The sequence below is a fragment of the Mangifera indica genome, chromosome 11, assembly GCF_011075055.1.
Source record: "Mangifera indica cultivar Alphonso chromosome 11, CATAS_Mindica_2.1, whole genome shotgun sequence".
In the NCBI taxonomy this organism is placed as follows: domain Eukaryota; kingdom Viridiplantae; phylum Streptophyta; class Magnoliopsida; order Sapindales; family Anacardiaceae; genus Mangifera; species Mangifera indica.
In genome coordinates, this window is record NC_058147.1 from 3,738,426 (window position 1) to 3,754,498 (window position 16,073).

Genomic DNA, 16,073 nt, shown 5'->3' on the forward strand with positions numbered 1-16,073 from the left:
CTTGCATCGTTTAAACTAATGACGAAGGATGACGAAGTGTCTTCGTTCGTTTGTTCTTCTAGATTTAGACAATACTTTGTTGCCCAGATTTAGACAACGAAATATTATCCTTTATCATCCTTTGTAGCCGGAGATGAGAGATCGATGGAAAGCATCGGTCGTCGGTGGTCAGTGGAAAAGGAAGCAAATCCTAGGGATGAAATTAAATTTTTCAAACTTTAAGGATGAATTGAGATGTTAGTTTTTAAAACCTAGAGAGAAGAACGATAAAAATTTCAAAGTTTTAAAGTTTATAGATAAAATAACAATTTTACCTCTGTTTTTAACTTAAAAGTTAGACAACAGTTTGACCATAGGTGAAAGTTTGAATTTTTCATCTTTCGTAGATATGAGTTTGAGATTGGACAAAAATTTGGGTGAGAAATAGTCCTTTTCCCTTTTTTTTATGTTGGAATTGTTCCTCTTTAAATTAAAATAAGCTGGAATGCTTCTAGCTTTTATATATAGCTGTCACGTTTGTAAATAGAACAATTTTTTTACTTTCCATTTTGTTCTTATCATATCATGCTAGTTTGGTCAAAATTCATATAATATCAAGTCGTTTTTGGTAATTCACATCCATTACATTACTTTTAATTCATATATTAACAATCATAGTGAAGTAGCCCTATTCTTTTTGTTTGAATGCCTTGCCATCAAAGTCCTTTGTTGAACCAATTGCAACAAAAACAAATACCCATCCTTTTTATTCAATCAATTTCTTAATAAAATTGATCTCATTACTAAAAATCCAAGCCCTTTCTCTCTCTTCTTCACATATATCACTTTAATGCACCATGTCTATAAAATCTTTTTGAATGTCATGCACACAATATCCATAATTGTTGATCACCCTTTACGATCAAAGATCTTGATCCATGCTTTAGTTGGTTTAACTCCCTTTAAATGATGCAAATTCAAACTAAGCACGAATGCCTCCCACTCATAAATGAAATTATAGATTTGCCTTTTTTTGTTGAAGAAGAATGAAAAAGATTGGATGAATGAATTGATATTGATGGGTAAGAGAGAGTTTTGAAGGTTTGAGAGGTGTGATGTGATAAGTCTAAAAGGTGACACAGAGTAAATAAAATAGCGAAAAGAGGGATTAAGAGTAAAAATGAGTGAGTTAAGTTAAATTAAAAACGTAAAAATAAAATTTTTATGAAAGAAAGGTAATCAATGGCTAAAGATAACGAAAATGTATCGTTAGTAATTAAGATGACAAAAAGACAAAACATTTCATAAAGAATAAAATGACATAATTATAATTATTAAAAAATAAAATGTTAAATTGAACATTATAAGAAGATAAACTGATTAATTAAATCTTTATATTATAATTTTATTATTGATATTTGTCATAAATAATAGTAAAGGTATTGTTATAATACTAATAAGGATAAAATAATAATCTATACTAAAATCAAACATAATTCGCTTTGAAAACAGAAGATGGGCGGATAAATGGATTTTTCAAATTTAGAGAGTGAACAAATCTTTTCACCATAATTTACGTGTGAAATAAAAATTTGGCCTTATAATTATTTGATGAGGGGTTTCTTCCATGTATACAAAAAATATCATAGACGTGCGAGTTGACTGTGACAAATATATTGACGTGGAATTTGTATAGTTTATTATGTGACTGTGACAAATATGTACAAAATACGGTAGAAATATAAAATGTAAGCGAGCATTTTATTTAAATTTGTTAAAAATGAAAGGGCAGAAAGGTAATTGTACGAGAAAGGAGTTCAACTTCAAATTGCGCGCAGCACGCTCTTGTGGTGAATGGGTGAATGAAACGAAAAGGACAGATTGGAGGTTCCAATTAAACTGCATTTTGACACGTATTGCTAGTAAAAAGACAAAAAAGACCAGAGCAGAGTAAGGCTAAAACCTAAAAATTGGTAATTATTTATTTTATATAATCGGCGAGTATTCGTTCATTTTGGTAAAAAATACAAAATGTTGGAAGGTAATTGATGATAATAATACAGAATATGCTGCGTTGCTTCAAATTAACAATATAACGGCCAGTGCAGTATTTTCCACCCAAGGTTTAGTGAAAGGACAAAGTCTTATATCTAACTTTTAAAAATTTATTATTTTATTAAACTTTATAACTAGGTAATTAATTAAAAATAATAAAAAATTAAAAATTTATCCCTTTTTTTCTTAAATTTAAAAATCTAATAATTTTTCTTTATCTAACGTTTGAAATGTGACTATTTACCTCTTAGGATTTTATCTTTTTTCCTTCGACAATTGATTTATTGCCAACCTTCTATACTGACCCACCCTCTAGTGTCCTAGATAAAGATGAATCATCGACTAATAATTTATTGATAGAACCTTGTGCAACACATAGATTTATGTGTTATATAGATGTGTGCATCAATCAATTTGTGTAAATCAATCAATGCGCAGATCACCCACACACATGTGTGTGTATCTGTATGATTGATTTGTGCTATGCATAAGCTTCTACCTTCGAATTGTTGATTGATCTTTAGTTGGTCGATGACTTATCTTTGTCTGAGAGACTAGAGGGTGTGCCGGTATAGCAGATTGGTTGGAAATCGATCATTGGAGGGAAATAAATGAAATCTAAAAGGTAATGATTACTTTTTAAACTTTAGATAGAAGAATATTATTAGATTTTTAAATTTAAAAAGAGAAATATTGTAAATTTTTAGTTTTTAAATATTTTAAACTAAATAATATTTTTATCTTTAATTTTTTCAGTGGATTTTAATAAGAGGATGAAAGTTTAGATTTTAAAATTAATAGGTGGGAATTGTTATGTCACTAAACGTATGGCGGGAAACAGTGATTTGGCCTACTATAATTGCGCAAAAGACAGATAAAAAAGAAAGACGTGTTGAGCTGTTACCAATCTATACATTTTTATTCTATTTCTATTGCATTTGGAAGAGCCCCATGGCCATGTTGCTTTCTCTGCTCCTTCCAACCTAGCTGTAATTGAAGTGAGAGAGAGAGCTGTTCATTTCTTTATAAATTTATTTACTCTTTGTCTCAAACTCTCTAGAGGAACATATACTCTCATCTCTTCTCTTCTCCTCATCCATTTAGCACCACCATCAACAGCAACAATGAGATCCAACCTCTAGGCTTTTCATCGTTTTTTCTTTTCATAAAAATCCAGGAAATAACAGCAAAATAACGAACCCCCGGAAAGAGATGGCTTGGTGGAAGAAAGAGTCTCATCGAGGCACTCCTGTTGTGGTCAAGATGGAGAATCCAAACTGGTCAATGGTGGAACTTGAAGCTCCGTCTGAAGATGATTTCTTAATCTCAAAAGATAACAACAAATCCCGTAACAAAAACGCCAAGCAGCTCACTTGGGTTCTCCTTTTAAAAGCTCACAAGGCCGCCGGTTGTTTAACCTCCATTGCCCCTGCATTCTTCTCTCTCGGCTCCGTCATTCGTCGCCGTGTCGCCTCCGGCCGCACCGATGCCAACACTGAGACGGGCAGAGAGAAAGAGAACCGAGCCTTCAAGAGCAGGTTTTATTCCTGTATAAAATTGTTCCTTTGGCTCTCAGTGGTTTTGTTGGTTTTTGAAATTTCGGCTTATTTTAAGGGCTGGCATTTTGGTGCTCCAAAACTTCAGCTTGAATACATATTTAGTAGCCCATTAGGTATCAAGGGATTGTTTGATTTACTGTATTCTCGGTGGGTTTTGATTCGCGTGGAGTACCTGGCTCCTCCTCTTCAGTTTTTGGCCAATGCGTGCATTGTTCTGTTTCTTATCCAGAGCTTGGATAGACTTATTCTATGTCTGGGTTGTTTCTGGATTAGGTTTAAGAAAATTAAACCTATTGCCAAACAAGATGACACCTCAGATCTTGAAACTGGCGAGAAAGGTTACTTTCCAATGGTGTTGATTCAGATCCCTATGTGTAATGAAAAAGAGGTAAACATTTATATATTGAAAACTTTGTGCTTTTGTTTAAGTTATGCGTTAGTGTTTAAAACTTAATACAAATGTTGTGGTTTAGGTGTATCAACAATCAATTGCGGCTGTGTGTAATTTAGAATGGCCAAAATCAAAGATTTTGATTCAAGTGCTTGATGATTCCGATGACCCAACTGCACAAACTTTGATTAAAGAGGAGGTGCTTAAGTGGCAACAAGAGGGTGCTCACATTGTGTACAGGCATAGAATACTTAGAGACGGGTACAAAGCTGGTAATCTTAAGTCTGCTATGAATTGTAGCTATGTCAAAGACTATGAATTTGTTGCCATTTTCGATGCTGACTTTCAACCCTCCCCTGATTTTCTCAAAAGAACTGTCCCTCATTTTAAGGTGACTATTTCTTGTTTTTGTTTAAATGAGTTTACTTATATGAATTGGACCCTTATAGTTGTTAGTGAATATTTTAACGCTTGAGTTGGTATGATAATACAGGATAATGAGGATCTTGGGTTGGTTCAAGCAAGATGGTCTTTTGTGAATAAAGATGAGAACCTGTTAACTAGGCTGCAGAATATAAATTTGGCATTTCATTTTGAGGTAGAGCAGCAAGTAAATGGTGTGTTTATAAATTTCTTTGGGTTCAATGGGACTGCGGGAGTTTGGAGAATTAAGGCTTTGGAGGATTCTGGTGGATGGATGGAGAGGACTACTGTCGAGGACATGGACATTGCTGTCCGTGCTCATCTTCAAGGGTGGAAATTCATTTTCCTCAATGATGTTGAGGTATACTTCTATCTCAATATGTGTTAGTAACGTATACTATAGACTCTTGGTAAATCTTTTTGTATTAATGGTATTGTCTGTTCTATTTTTTAACGTGTCACAGTGCCAGTGTGAACTGCCAGAATCTTATGAAGCTTATAGGAAACAACAGCACCGGTGGCATTCTGGACCCATGCAGTTGTTTCGTTTATGTTTGCCTGATATTATCAAATCCAAGGTATATGCATTTTGGAGATAGTTGTTACTTTTCATAGTATTTTCTCCAAACTTAATCGTTCAACTTTTTGTTGATTCTTGTTACTGACTGGTATTGTTCTGTGATTTGCTTTTTGCAGATTAGCATATGGAAAAAATTCAATATGATCTTTCTTTTCTTTCTCCTTAGGAAACTGATTCTACCCTTCTATTCGTTCACCCTCTTCTGCATAATTCTTCCGATGACAATGTTTGTCCCAGAGGCTGAGCTCCCGGCTTGGGTTGTGTGTTATATTCCTGCCACCATGTCATTTCTCAATATTCTTCCTGCTCCAAAATCCTTTCCATTCATTGTTCCTTACCTTCTTTTTGAGAACACAATGTCGGTCACCAAGTTCAACGCCATGATCTCTGGCCTATTCCAGCTTGGAAGTGCATATGAATGGGTTGTTACAAAGAAATCAGGCCGTTCCTCTGAGGGTGATCTTGTTTCTTTGGTAGAGAAAGAGCCAAAACATCACAAGGGGGCATCAGCACCTGACCTTGATAAAGTGAAGTTGGAAATTAAACAACAGGAACAAAAAGCTTCTAAAAGGAAAAAGAAGCATAATAGGATATACATGAAGGAGTTGACTTTAGCTTTCCTTCTATTAACAGCTTCAGCTAGAAGCCTTTTGTCAGCTCAGGGGATCCATTTCTACTTCTTGCTATTTCAGGGGATATCATTCCTGCTGGTTGGTCTAGACTTAATTGGTGAGCAGGTTGATTGATTGGGAAGTTAGTTAGGATATGGATAATGTCATCATGGATTGTAATGGGTGGACACGAAATGTGAGTATCACCAGAAGAGAACATCTGAGAGGAGATTGTAGCGGTTGAGAGTTCTTCCTTCCTTGCTCTGCATCCACCACCCAATAAGAAAGATAATTGTGTTAATATGAACAGAAGAATTGCAAAGGAGAGACGCATTAGATACTGGTGTTGCTGTTCAGTAATATGTAAGGTTCCCTCTGCTGTTCTGTTCTTGTGTCTGATTCTTTTGTTTTTGGGTCAATTCTTTTGTAAGAAAAATTGTCGTTCAAACATCAAACAGGAATTTTATTTGTTGCATAGGACAATAGCTTCTTTTACAGTAAATTAATGTGAGTATGTTGATTTAATTGTTGATTTTTTGAGCAATGGCAGAAAGAGGAATAAGTTACTAGTTAAAAGTTGTGATTTTCCAGATTCTTAAAAGGTGACAGTGATTGGTTTTTTATATCTAAAGGTGGTGATGGTCTAAATGATTTTGAACAACCCAAAGCAAAATAATTCTTAAAGCAATAGATTAACCATACAGAGATTATTTGAAGATTGAATAATAGGTAAAGACAAAGGTGATGTATCTTAAATGGTTACTTTATTTCAATTGTCTCCCTACACAATCACTTTTGACAGTATTGCTTGATGCATAGAAGGTAACATTATCCTGAAATTTACTGAACTGTTTCAAGTACTTAGAAAGTTCAAGATTATTAAGTGAAAGTTGCTTTCCGACACGTTATCTGTATGATGAAGCAAATGGGCTCGTATTTTCCCATTTTCGAGAGGTGGGGTGGGTGGGCCATTTCGAAGTTGGCTCACCGAAATTATGGTTGGGATGCAGCTGGATCTCACGAGGATATGGATTCGTAACAAATTTTAATACTTATTTTAAACCTCTACAAACAGGACAAATAGTATTCCGAACCGTGAGGCACTGCTCATGTTGAAGGTGCTTAATTGTTGGAAGTACTGTAACTGAAGTTATTTTCACAGTTATACACTACCTGGTTTTATCAGTCTGTTGTGATTAATTCGGCTTTGAAGGGACAGATCAAGTAAAGTTTTTCGTTAAAAAATAAAAAAGGTTTTTGAGAGTTGTGAATTGATGGGCATGAGCATGGGCATTTGGGGGGCAAATTTCTTTCGGCTGGGGTCTGGATTTGCTGTATCTACCATATGTCATCCAGCTAACCAAAGACAGCAATTTTAATTTTTAATTTCATTTCAACAGAGTGGAATATGCTCAAAATGTACACGTCTATAATCTTTGCGGTTTGAGGTTTTTCAAATGTGGGCAGATTTGATTTGTGGGGCTTGAATTTGTCCACTAGTTTCTGACGCCACTAGTCATGGAGATGGAGAAGATTCATTTGGGAGCTCGTTTATTCTTTTTTTTTTCTGGCAAAACAGTGCTGAAACAGTCAATTCCGAAAATTTGCATAAACATTTTTGCAATATAAATATCCATATATACCATCGGTAGGTAAAGATTGTCTAAGACAAAAACAAAAACTAACAGATATTCAAACAAGTGAAAAAGGAAATAATTTGTAACCATGGTATCTACAGAGATGATTTAATTCAAGGATAAGTTTAGGGTTAACAAATTATACCAATGTCTCTGTTGGAGATCCAACAATGGCAGAACATCAACACTAAATTTCATACTCGGATCCTTCCTGGAATATTAAATCGCGGAGGACCCATGACTTCTGTCAACAACTAAATACAGTCAGGAGGAAAGTTGAATGATACTGTTAAACATATTGGAGCTTTGTTTTGAAAACAGTGGAACATTTGCCACTTCACTTCATGTCCTACCTTTGTTGCTTTATAGCTTCATAGGACACCATTACCTCCTTAAATTTTACCTCGGCAGCCTCTGCAACAAAACTCAAGCTATAGACTTATATATTTACTCCATTTAAATAGCACCATATTACAAGATTTTCCATGATGATAGATCAAATCTTACCTTTATTATCCTGGTTGTGATCTGGGTGAAATTCTTTTGCTTTAACCCTGAAAGCTGTCTGCAATGATAGAGGAATCTTAGTGCTATATCAGCAAAACATGAAAGAAAGACATACAAAGGAAAAAAACAGTACTCGATACCCAGACATCTCTAGGGTTTCTCTGCATATTCACTGAACTCTAAACTGTGAGTTACTCCGGACCCCACAAACAAGATGTCCCAACTAGGTCTGGCCCAACGGAATTTTAACCAAGGGCTTTCACCACTAAGCCCAACCCTTGGGGTTATGAAGTTCTTATGTCAGTACATAAAGATCACCAAGAATTCCTTTTAACAAATCAATAACATGACCCGGGAGAAAAATGGTAATGAATGTTAACCAATCCCTTGAATATTTGAATTTCTAGTAACAGTTAAAGTTCACTTCACTTTTGGCTTAAATAATCTTACAGATGCAGAAAAGCTAGTACTATCAAACCCTAAACAGATACCATAACTATGTTTCATCAGTCACAAAAACTTGACAAGATATAATATGGGACCTCAAGGTCCAGAAAGAAATTATAAAATTACCAGGAAAAAACAGATGGTGAATATATGGACACTTTTTTTTTTTTTAAATAAAGACGTGCCAATTTGCCTCAAGCAGAAACAGCTAGTTGGATCTGACCACTGTGACTTTGATTTTAAAAAATTTGAAAATAAGTATGAAATTATTGATCTCTGATAAAAATGTACCAGAAAAAATGCCCTGACCTAAGAGAACACTAGATAAACATAATCAGGTATCAAACCAAAACATTGGATCAAACAAGAGTTCCCTAACAGTAACATGGAATGAGTCTTAATACAGTGCCTACCTTTAACTCAAGCTTCTGTACAAGGAGTTTTTCTAGACCTGTTCAATTAAAACATGTGAGATGAATACAATTACCAAGAACCATCAAAACAAACAAATGATAAAAAACAACTTTGTAGGCTAGCAGGGTTGTGTATACTATCGACAGGAAAGATAAATAGATACAAGGGTAACCGTAATCAACTTAGGTACAACTCTGAAGTTAAATGCGAATATTTTGGCTTCATGGAAAGTTTGTGGTTTCACATAATTCACATGTAGAACATAAACCAATATTTCTTCCATTCTACTTTAATTTCCAAAAATATCTCTTTCAATTAGATTTACAAAAAATTGTCTCAAGGAGTAAAAGAAAAAAGTCTGGCCTTGTAAAATGTGTCACAAACTTCAAATCATGCTTTCTTTACATAATGCAGGTGAACTACACTCCGCATGAAAATCAAATTTACACAAGAATCTGAACAGAATTAAAACTGTCTAGATCATTTATTAATTGATTTATGTTTATTCTCTCTAGCCAGTTAAATTGGGAGAAATTTTCAGATAATTATCCATTTTACAGGAGCAAAAAAGGGAAGAACTCGATCCTCCTACCAACTAGAAAGGAATGGGTAAGGGGTATTAAAGAGCAGTTGAAAGATGAAAAAAAAAATCATGACAATCACAATCAAAATATACAAAGCCATTTACACTATTTGGATATTGATATATTCTCAACTCTTCAGTAAGTTCAGGATTATCCAAGAGTTAAAAATAATTTTTCTCAGAATTTTCCAGAATGGAAAGAAAGGATTAGTTAACTTACTGGGGTTACAGATTTCAATAGATCTTGCTTATCTAATAAGTTATGCAAACTGAACCAGCAGTATAGCACATTCTTTCCAAAATGAATCATTCTAGCAGAGACCCAACCTTTTTTCCTTAGGTTTTATACAATAGCATTACCAGTCAAGACCCAAAATGGAGAAGTGATGTGATAATGAATAACTTCCACTGTCTCTACGAGGTTGTCTGTAACTAGTCCTCTGACTTCTGTAGGATGTATCTGTTAGGACCAAAGTTTATGCGAGGAGAAAAGCTAAGAATCAAAAGGACACTTGGCAGCGAGACAAGAGAGACACATGGAAGTCAACAAGCCAAGAAAGATTTAGCAAGCCATCTACAGCAGGGAGTAGAAGCAGCAAACATGCATCAGAAGTGGGGGACCACAAAAGGACACCCAAAGCTGATGTGGTGACACAGGAATTGGAGAGCAGCAGTGAGAAGGGAGAACATCATGTTATTGACCTGGAGAAAGAAAAGAAAGGACAGACAAGTAATTAAGGAAGGATGGGTAATGGGGAGAGACCAGCCTCTCGAAAGCTGGAGGGTTCAGGGGTTTGATTTTGTATTTTGCTTTTGGTTTTGTGCTGGAGAAATTGATGTACATGGTAACAAACACTTTTGGTGCATAGTTGTATTCATTGCAAACAAATTGATCAATACAAAATGTTTTTGCTACGGTTGCTGGTTTGATTCCATTGAGTATAGTACATCTTTCATAAGTAACTATTTCTGGAAAGCTGCTCTATTCTGGAAATACATATTTGCTTTAGGTGGAATGGGTTGATTTTCTGGGTTGATTTTCTGGGTTGAGTACATCTGCCCCACCAGCTTCTGGACTTGAACTCAACAAACCATTCCAGGTCTGTAACAGTATCTGTCTTCCAGTACCAATCATCCCGCTGGAAGTGCTGATGATAAGCACCTGAGTCATTTTCTCTCCAGCTCTCATGTTTTTCTCTCGGTTGAACACACTTTGCATACGCCTTATTCGCTCCTGAGAAGAGCAGAAGGGCCATACTATAAACAATTATGTAATGATGACCATATAGAATTGGTTTTGCTAGGAGCACACTGCTGACTGGGCAAGTGGACCAATAAAACTCACCACTCTCTCCATTTCTTCTTCATATTCCTCTCTCATTTGACGATTATACCTTCTCCAAGTTTCATCCTGAAAAGATGACCGGAAAGAACTGCCTGTTGCTCCTTTCCATGATGACTGCGACCTGGTTAACTTCTATGGAGGAATTAAAACATACTCAGGCTCAGCCTGGCAAGTCAATCATATATGAGAAAGGTAACAATATATATAACATCTGATATACTTGAGAGATAAAATACTTGTCTGACAAATTATATGAAAATATCACTTACATAGGAAAAACCCAAACGACATAACACAGAGACTGTCATTTCAATTTCATCAAATTGTAGAGATAGTGACAAAATATACAGCATGCAAATTGCAACCTAAAAAAGGGATACCATACTTTGCCTCTGTGTATTTTCCTCAGAATTAGACTACAGCTATTAATTTCCAGAAACAGAAAAAAATAAAATAACCCTCAAGATTAACTAAAAAGAATTTATATTCCAAAACATGACCATTGTCCTATATAATTCTAGTCACAGCGAACAAAGAGGCTTTGAATTCTACACTAAATGAAAAGAACACATACCTACATGAGACTATAACCAATCGACGGTCCTCCCCAGCTGAACAACCTGTCAAATTGTTGCAAACATCAAATGAATGTGTCTAGCAGGATAGGTCCCAACAAAGGTTAATTGATTGCCAGAAATAAACCTAATACAAAATCTTAAGTCAATGAGGGAAAATGCCTACATAACTTAAAAATAATTACAAGTTTATAGAAGTCTTAACATTTGTTTCATGTCAAAGTTAACAAAAAAGGAAAAGACAAAACCAACCGAATCGAAATGACAAATAATAAGATAGAATAAAAATTACCGCGAAGAAGGTGACAGTGGCGCCAATTAGATCGAACAGTCACATTCCCCAGAGTTTGACGTCATCTTTCCCTTGATGAGGCTGCTTTGGGGACTGCCATGGGTTATCCTTAGCCCGGTATCGATCTTCCCCTCCCATCTCCTCTGGAATTCGAATTCCCTCTGATTTCGACGATTGCTGTCAACCGATTATAATTTAATTAAAAAACCTAACTCCAAACGCCTACGGCATGCTTAGGGATTTTCATTTATAGTTTTGGCCCTCAATGAATTTTTCTGCACACTGCCTTAAGCCTTTCCTATAAGACACAGTCTCCTCGTTCAAGTTTACTTCAGGTCAAACCTCCGCAACTACAACTACTGGATGTCTAATGAATACGGAAACGACCATCTGGAGTTGGCCTTTGCTAAACTTGTAGTCCAAGCCCAATCCACCGAAAAAGTCCATTGAACCCACATGTTGACAAACTGTTGATGAACTGTATCTCAATCCTCCACCGTTTGATTCCAGTAGTACTTCAAATTAAATACCAGGAACTAAAACTCACCGCTATCATCTGATCCCGCCTCAGTCGTTGAGACACATGGTCCAATGCAGTGAAGGCGCGGTCTCCCGATCGCAACTCAAAAGTTAAAAGTCCATTAACAGCCAAGTATCTCCCTCTCAAGTTGCAAAAATGCGGTCGCTTCATTCTATTAGCACAGGACTTTTTTAGGTGCATTCTTTTCTTGAATTGATTGGCAATCATGTCACGAAGGGTGACGAATTCAACTCGACGATACGGAGACAGTGGAACTGGTGGTGTACTGGCTTCTTCTAAATCGCGTTCTTCTCCATGTTCATTAATCGGACTAATTATAGTGGTACTTTTTGTTTCTACTTTACATTTTCAATGTTTTATTTATCATTAGAATTTCACACATTAATTCGGTTGAGTCTGATTTCTATTAATTAATGGATAATTTTCAGGGCGCAATGATAATTATGGTTTATTTGTACAGTGGGTCAGGTTTGCATTGAGTTGCCAATATTTTATTTATATAGCAGTATCCAGTTTATTTGGCCATTTGTTCATGCAGGCAATTGCATGAGATGGCTAAAGCTTGATAAAATGCATGGCAATTGCCTGATACATCTGAAATCTGATAAAATTATGAGTGCAATGAGGAGTATTTGTATAGCTTACATCTTACAAATAGAGGCAAAATATATTATTCAGCTAATTATAATTTTAAGTTTTATATATTGTGATAGACTTTGCAGATCTCATATTATATATTTGTTTGATAGCATTGACTGAACTTTGATATGCTTTGTGATAGGCAATAGTGGCAGGATTAAAGAACATGTAAATAAGGTTGAAGGTAAATTGGTTCTTGTGTTTTTCATGTGTTAGACTTTCAGATTTTGGTATATATGTTTGAAATTGATCTGATTATTGAATGTTGATTGTAGGGGTTGTCCACCACTTGTATCACTATGTTATTCATGTACATCATGTGCAGGTGATTACTCATGCACAATAGAGGTTCAGCAAGCAATTCCAATTTTGAAGAAAGCGTATGGTGATAGCATGCACAGAGTTCTGCATGTTGGTCCTGATACATGTTCAGTGGTTTCTAGATTGTTAAAAGATGAGGAAACTGAAGCCTGGGGTGTGGAACCATATGATATAGAGGATGCTGATGGCATCTGCAGAGGACTAGTGCGTAAAGGCCTTGTACGTGTGGCTGATGTCAAGTTTTCTCTTCCATACAGGCCAAAATCCTTTTCTGTTGCAATTGTCTCAGATGCATTGGATTACTTGTCTCTGAGATACCTTAACAATACGCTTCCAGATCTGGCAAGGGTCTCTGCTGAGGGTATTATCATATTTACAGGTAAAGGAGCTAAAAATTGTATTATAAAGTATAATTTTTTTTATGAAGTGGTTGATTAAGTGTAGAAATTGTTGCTTTTTGTGTGGTGTTAAGGAATACTTACTCTTTTGCTATCTATCACGTCTGTGTTTTTTTTTGTTATGATCACTAGCAGCTGTTTTCCATAGGTTGAATGACAATGAACATCTAGCTGATTCACTTGCCAGGATATCTATAACATAAACAAATGAATTTAACTTTGTATATGTGGAGTCACCAGATTGTAACATATGTAATCAAGTTTGGAACTTTGAACTTTGTTGCTTTGTGCTTTATTTCTTATCACAATCCTTGACTATGATCATTTATGGCTGCTTTCTGTCAGATAATGGAAAATGACTCAAATGAATTAGGTATGTTCATATCAGAAGTTGTGTTGGAATATGATTTTCTATCGTAACACATAGTTGAAAAATAGGAAATTTGGTATACCATATGTGTGCACCTAATTATTTAGCATACATAATTTCAAATTGCAATTAGTACTTGTATATCTTAATTTTAAGACTATGCTTGTCTTCTCTTCACTTGAGTGTGTCTCTATGTGTTCATTCTAAGTATTCGAGTGCTATAGATGCCATCTTCAGCTAATTTCTTGAATAAATTCTATCCAACTTGTAAGTAACTTAATCTGCTCAAGAAATTTATCATGCTATGTTTTGATGTTGCAAAAACATTTTGATTGTTGCAAGCGTAGGTTATCCAGGTCGGCAGAGATCTAAGGTCGCAGAGGTGTCCAAATTTGGGAAGACGGTAAGCGGCTATTAATTTTGGGGTCAGAACATTTTCATGGTTACTGCTTGATTTTATGATTTGTTGAACTGACATTGGGTGTTAAAACAGCCAAAAGTTGTTTGGATTAATTTTTGGACTGTATATATTGATCTGGTTTGTGGATTAAATATTATTCAAGCATTTAACTGGTGGTGCTTCAACAAGGTTGCATTTCTAAGCGAATGCAGTTTAATAGCACCTTAAAATTGACTTAACAGTGCTTGCAAATGTCTTTGAATATTGTCATTGAATTCCTTTTTCCAGATATCTGGATAAAAGAATGCAGGATTGTTCACTCACAATAAATGTCTTTGAGAATCATCAATTTGTAGAATTTCTTTTGTCATGTATTGTTCTATCTTGTGTAAAAGACCAATGCAAGACATATCTTAACAAGAAAGGCATCTTGATTACTCACTCCAGAGCAGAATCTTGTCCCAGCTGCTTGGTTTATACAATGTATTTTGAAATGTTTGTGGTTAAGTGTGCTGCTCTTGGTTTACTTGGCATCTTGTTAGCATTGAAGAAGGCATGTCCATATTGTTACTGAATGGGTCATATACCATGCAAATTTTCTGCTACTTTTTCACAAACATTTAAAATCCTATATACATCAAGCAGTCGAATGTGGGATGGTAAATTATCTCAATTGTATCTTCATTTTCCTTTACACCAACTGGATGCACATGCTTGTTGATTATCCTTGTATGAAATATGATATTCTTGAATTTAGAATTATAATCACCTTGCTGTCGGTCGCAAAATGTATATTATCAAATATATATTTTTTAAAAAATTGTATTTCCTCTGTATATTACCCGCTGAGTTTTCTCTCTGTGAAGGCAAAATTGAGGAGCTCTTCTTGGTGGGTACGTTACTTTGCCCAGAACGGCTTAGAAGAAGATGTAGCTGCAGCTAGGAAATTTGAGAAGGCTGCTACAAAGAGTTCATACAACCCGAATTGCCAAATTTTCCACCTGAAGTCATTCCACTAACATCTTTACACGGTCTCTTCTGAATTAAAATGGTGCTCACGGAAGCAGCTCTATAGGTTATATTTTGTCATTAAATATTTATAATAATTCCATTACCTCCTTTTTGTGTAATTCGAATTAAATTAATCCAGCATTTTGACAAATATATTTTCCCATGATTTTCGCCTAAGGTTTCATTTTTATAGAATAGGGTTAGTTTCTAGAAGGTGTTTCATTTTGACATTAGTTAAACATCAAAGCATTTGACATTAGTGAAACATCCTAGTGTTAACAAGGTCAAAAGACTTATTCTCATATAAAGCTTAGTGCATTTTTTAACTCTTATATGTTAAATTTTGACAATTTAAATATTATCTGTCTGTTAAATTTTACAGTTAGTGTTAAGGGTAAAAATGTTATTTATTGATTTTTTTATAAAAAAAGAAAAATTTATTTTCTTTTTTGTACTTTTATTTTGAAAGTTAATTATTTCTTTCTAACTTAATTTTAAAAAATTATTTTTTCGTCCTTACCCTCTAAGGTTTTCATATTTTAGGGTTAACAACTGCTCCTAAAAAAGTTCAAAATATAATAGTTACATCTCAAAAAATGTATTCTTATTTTTCGACAATTGTTTTTCTTTGTGATTCACTCCGACGCACCCAAACCATCTTGTCGGCACCCTTGTATTGTCCCTAGTGGTTTTCTAGTGTGAAACAATCCAAAATCGTCATAAATTTCCATAGACGTTTTCAACTCTCTCTTTGGATTTGGCTTTTCTTGTGACATTTTATTTGGTACTCAATGATATTACGATGAAAAAAGATAGAGAGGGTTATGACGAATAATTGTTGTGTTACAATTTTTAATAAATTTTGTGTTCACTATAAATTCATAAAATTTTGATGCATTCAAATAAGCATATACACGATTTTTAGAAAAGTTTCGAATAAAATGGAGTTCAACTTTAGCTTTAAAATGTTCAACAAAATTAGGCTATCAAGTCTA

At 34.8% G+C, this 16,073-nt stretch overlaps 2 protein-coding genes and 1 long non-coding RNA gene across 5 annotated transcripts; 2 read left to right on the forward strand and 1 right to left on the reverse strand.

Annotated features, from left to right (window-relative positions):
• The first annotated feature begins 2,990 nt into the window (after nt 1-2,990).
• Nucleotides 2,991-6,123, forward strand: LOC123229047 (probable xyloglucan glycosyltransferase 12). Its single transcript, XM_044654613.1, has 5 exons — nt 2,991-3,981; nt 4,067-4,375; nt 4,478-4,768; nt 4,872-4,985; nt 5,104-6,123. Exons 1-5 carry the CDS (start codon nt 3,247-3,249, stop codon nt 5,731-5,733), a joined length of 2,079 nt encoding a protein of 692 aa, XP_044510548.1. The 5' UTR covers nt 2,991-3,246; the 3' UTR covers nt 5,734-6,123.
• Nucleotides 6,124-7,289: 1,166 nt separating this feature from the next.
• LOC123229049 lies at nt 7,290-8,594 on the reverse strand. Its single transcript, XR_006504789.1, has 2 exons — nt 7,743-8,594; nt 7,290-7,649 (listed from the first exon to the last, which is right to left on the reverse strand). It is a non-coding gene; the product is annotated as an uncharacterized LOC123229049 (long non-coding RNA).
• A 2,789-nt stretch (nt 8,595-11,383) lies between these two features.
• Nucleotides 11,384-15,252, forward strand: LOC123229048 (probable pectin methylesterase CGR3). 3 transcript variants are annotated; one of them, XM_044654615.1, is made up of 6 exons: nt 11,384-12,261; nt 12,368-12,407; nt 12,721-12,762; nt 12,904-13,278; nt 14,015-14,070; nt 14,934-15,252. In XM_044654615.1, exons 1-6 carry the CDS (start codon nt 12,145-12,147, stop codon nt 15,084-15,086), a joined length of 783 nt encoding a protein of 260 aa, XP_044510550.1. In that variant the 5' UTR covers nt 11,384-12,144; the 3' UTR covers nt 15,087-15,252. The 3 variants fall into 3 exon arrangements, with proteins under 3 accessions (XP_044510550.1, XP_044510551.1, XP_044510552.1); XM_044654616.1 differs by lacking the exon at nt 12,721-12,762; XM_044654617.1 differs by lacking the exon at nt 12,368-12,407.
• Nucleotides 15,253-16,073: the final 821 nt, after the last annotated feature.

Coding starts and splice junctions, on each gene's coding strand:
- LOC123229047 (XM_044654613.1), top strand. CDS start 3,247: ATGGCTTGGTGGAAGAAAGAGTCTCATCGAGGCACTCCTGTTGTGGTC. Junction 3,982..4,066: donor CTATGTGTAATGAAAAAGAG/GTAAACATTTAT, acceptor GTTGTGGTTTAG/GTGTATCAACAATCAATTGC. Junction 4,376..4,477: donor GAACTGTCCCTCATTTTAAG/GTGACTATTTCT, acceptor ATGATAATACAG/GATAATGAGGATCTTGGGTT.
- LOC123229048 (XM_044654615.1), top strand. CDS start 12,145: ATGTCACGAAGGGTGACGAATTCAACTCGACGATACGGAGACAGTGGA. Junction 12,262..12,367: donor TAATCGGACTAATTATAGTG/GTACTTTTTGTT, acceptor GATAATTTTCAG/GGCGCAATGATAATTATGGT. Junction 12,408..12,720: donor TTATTTGTACAGTGGGTCAG/GTTTGCATTGAG, acceptor GCTTTGTGATAG/GCAATAGTGGCAGGATTAAA.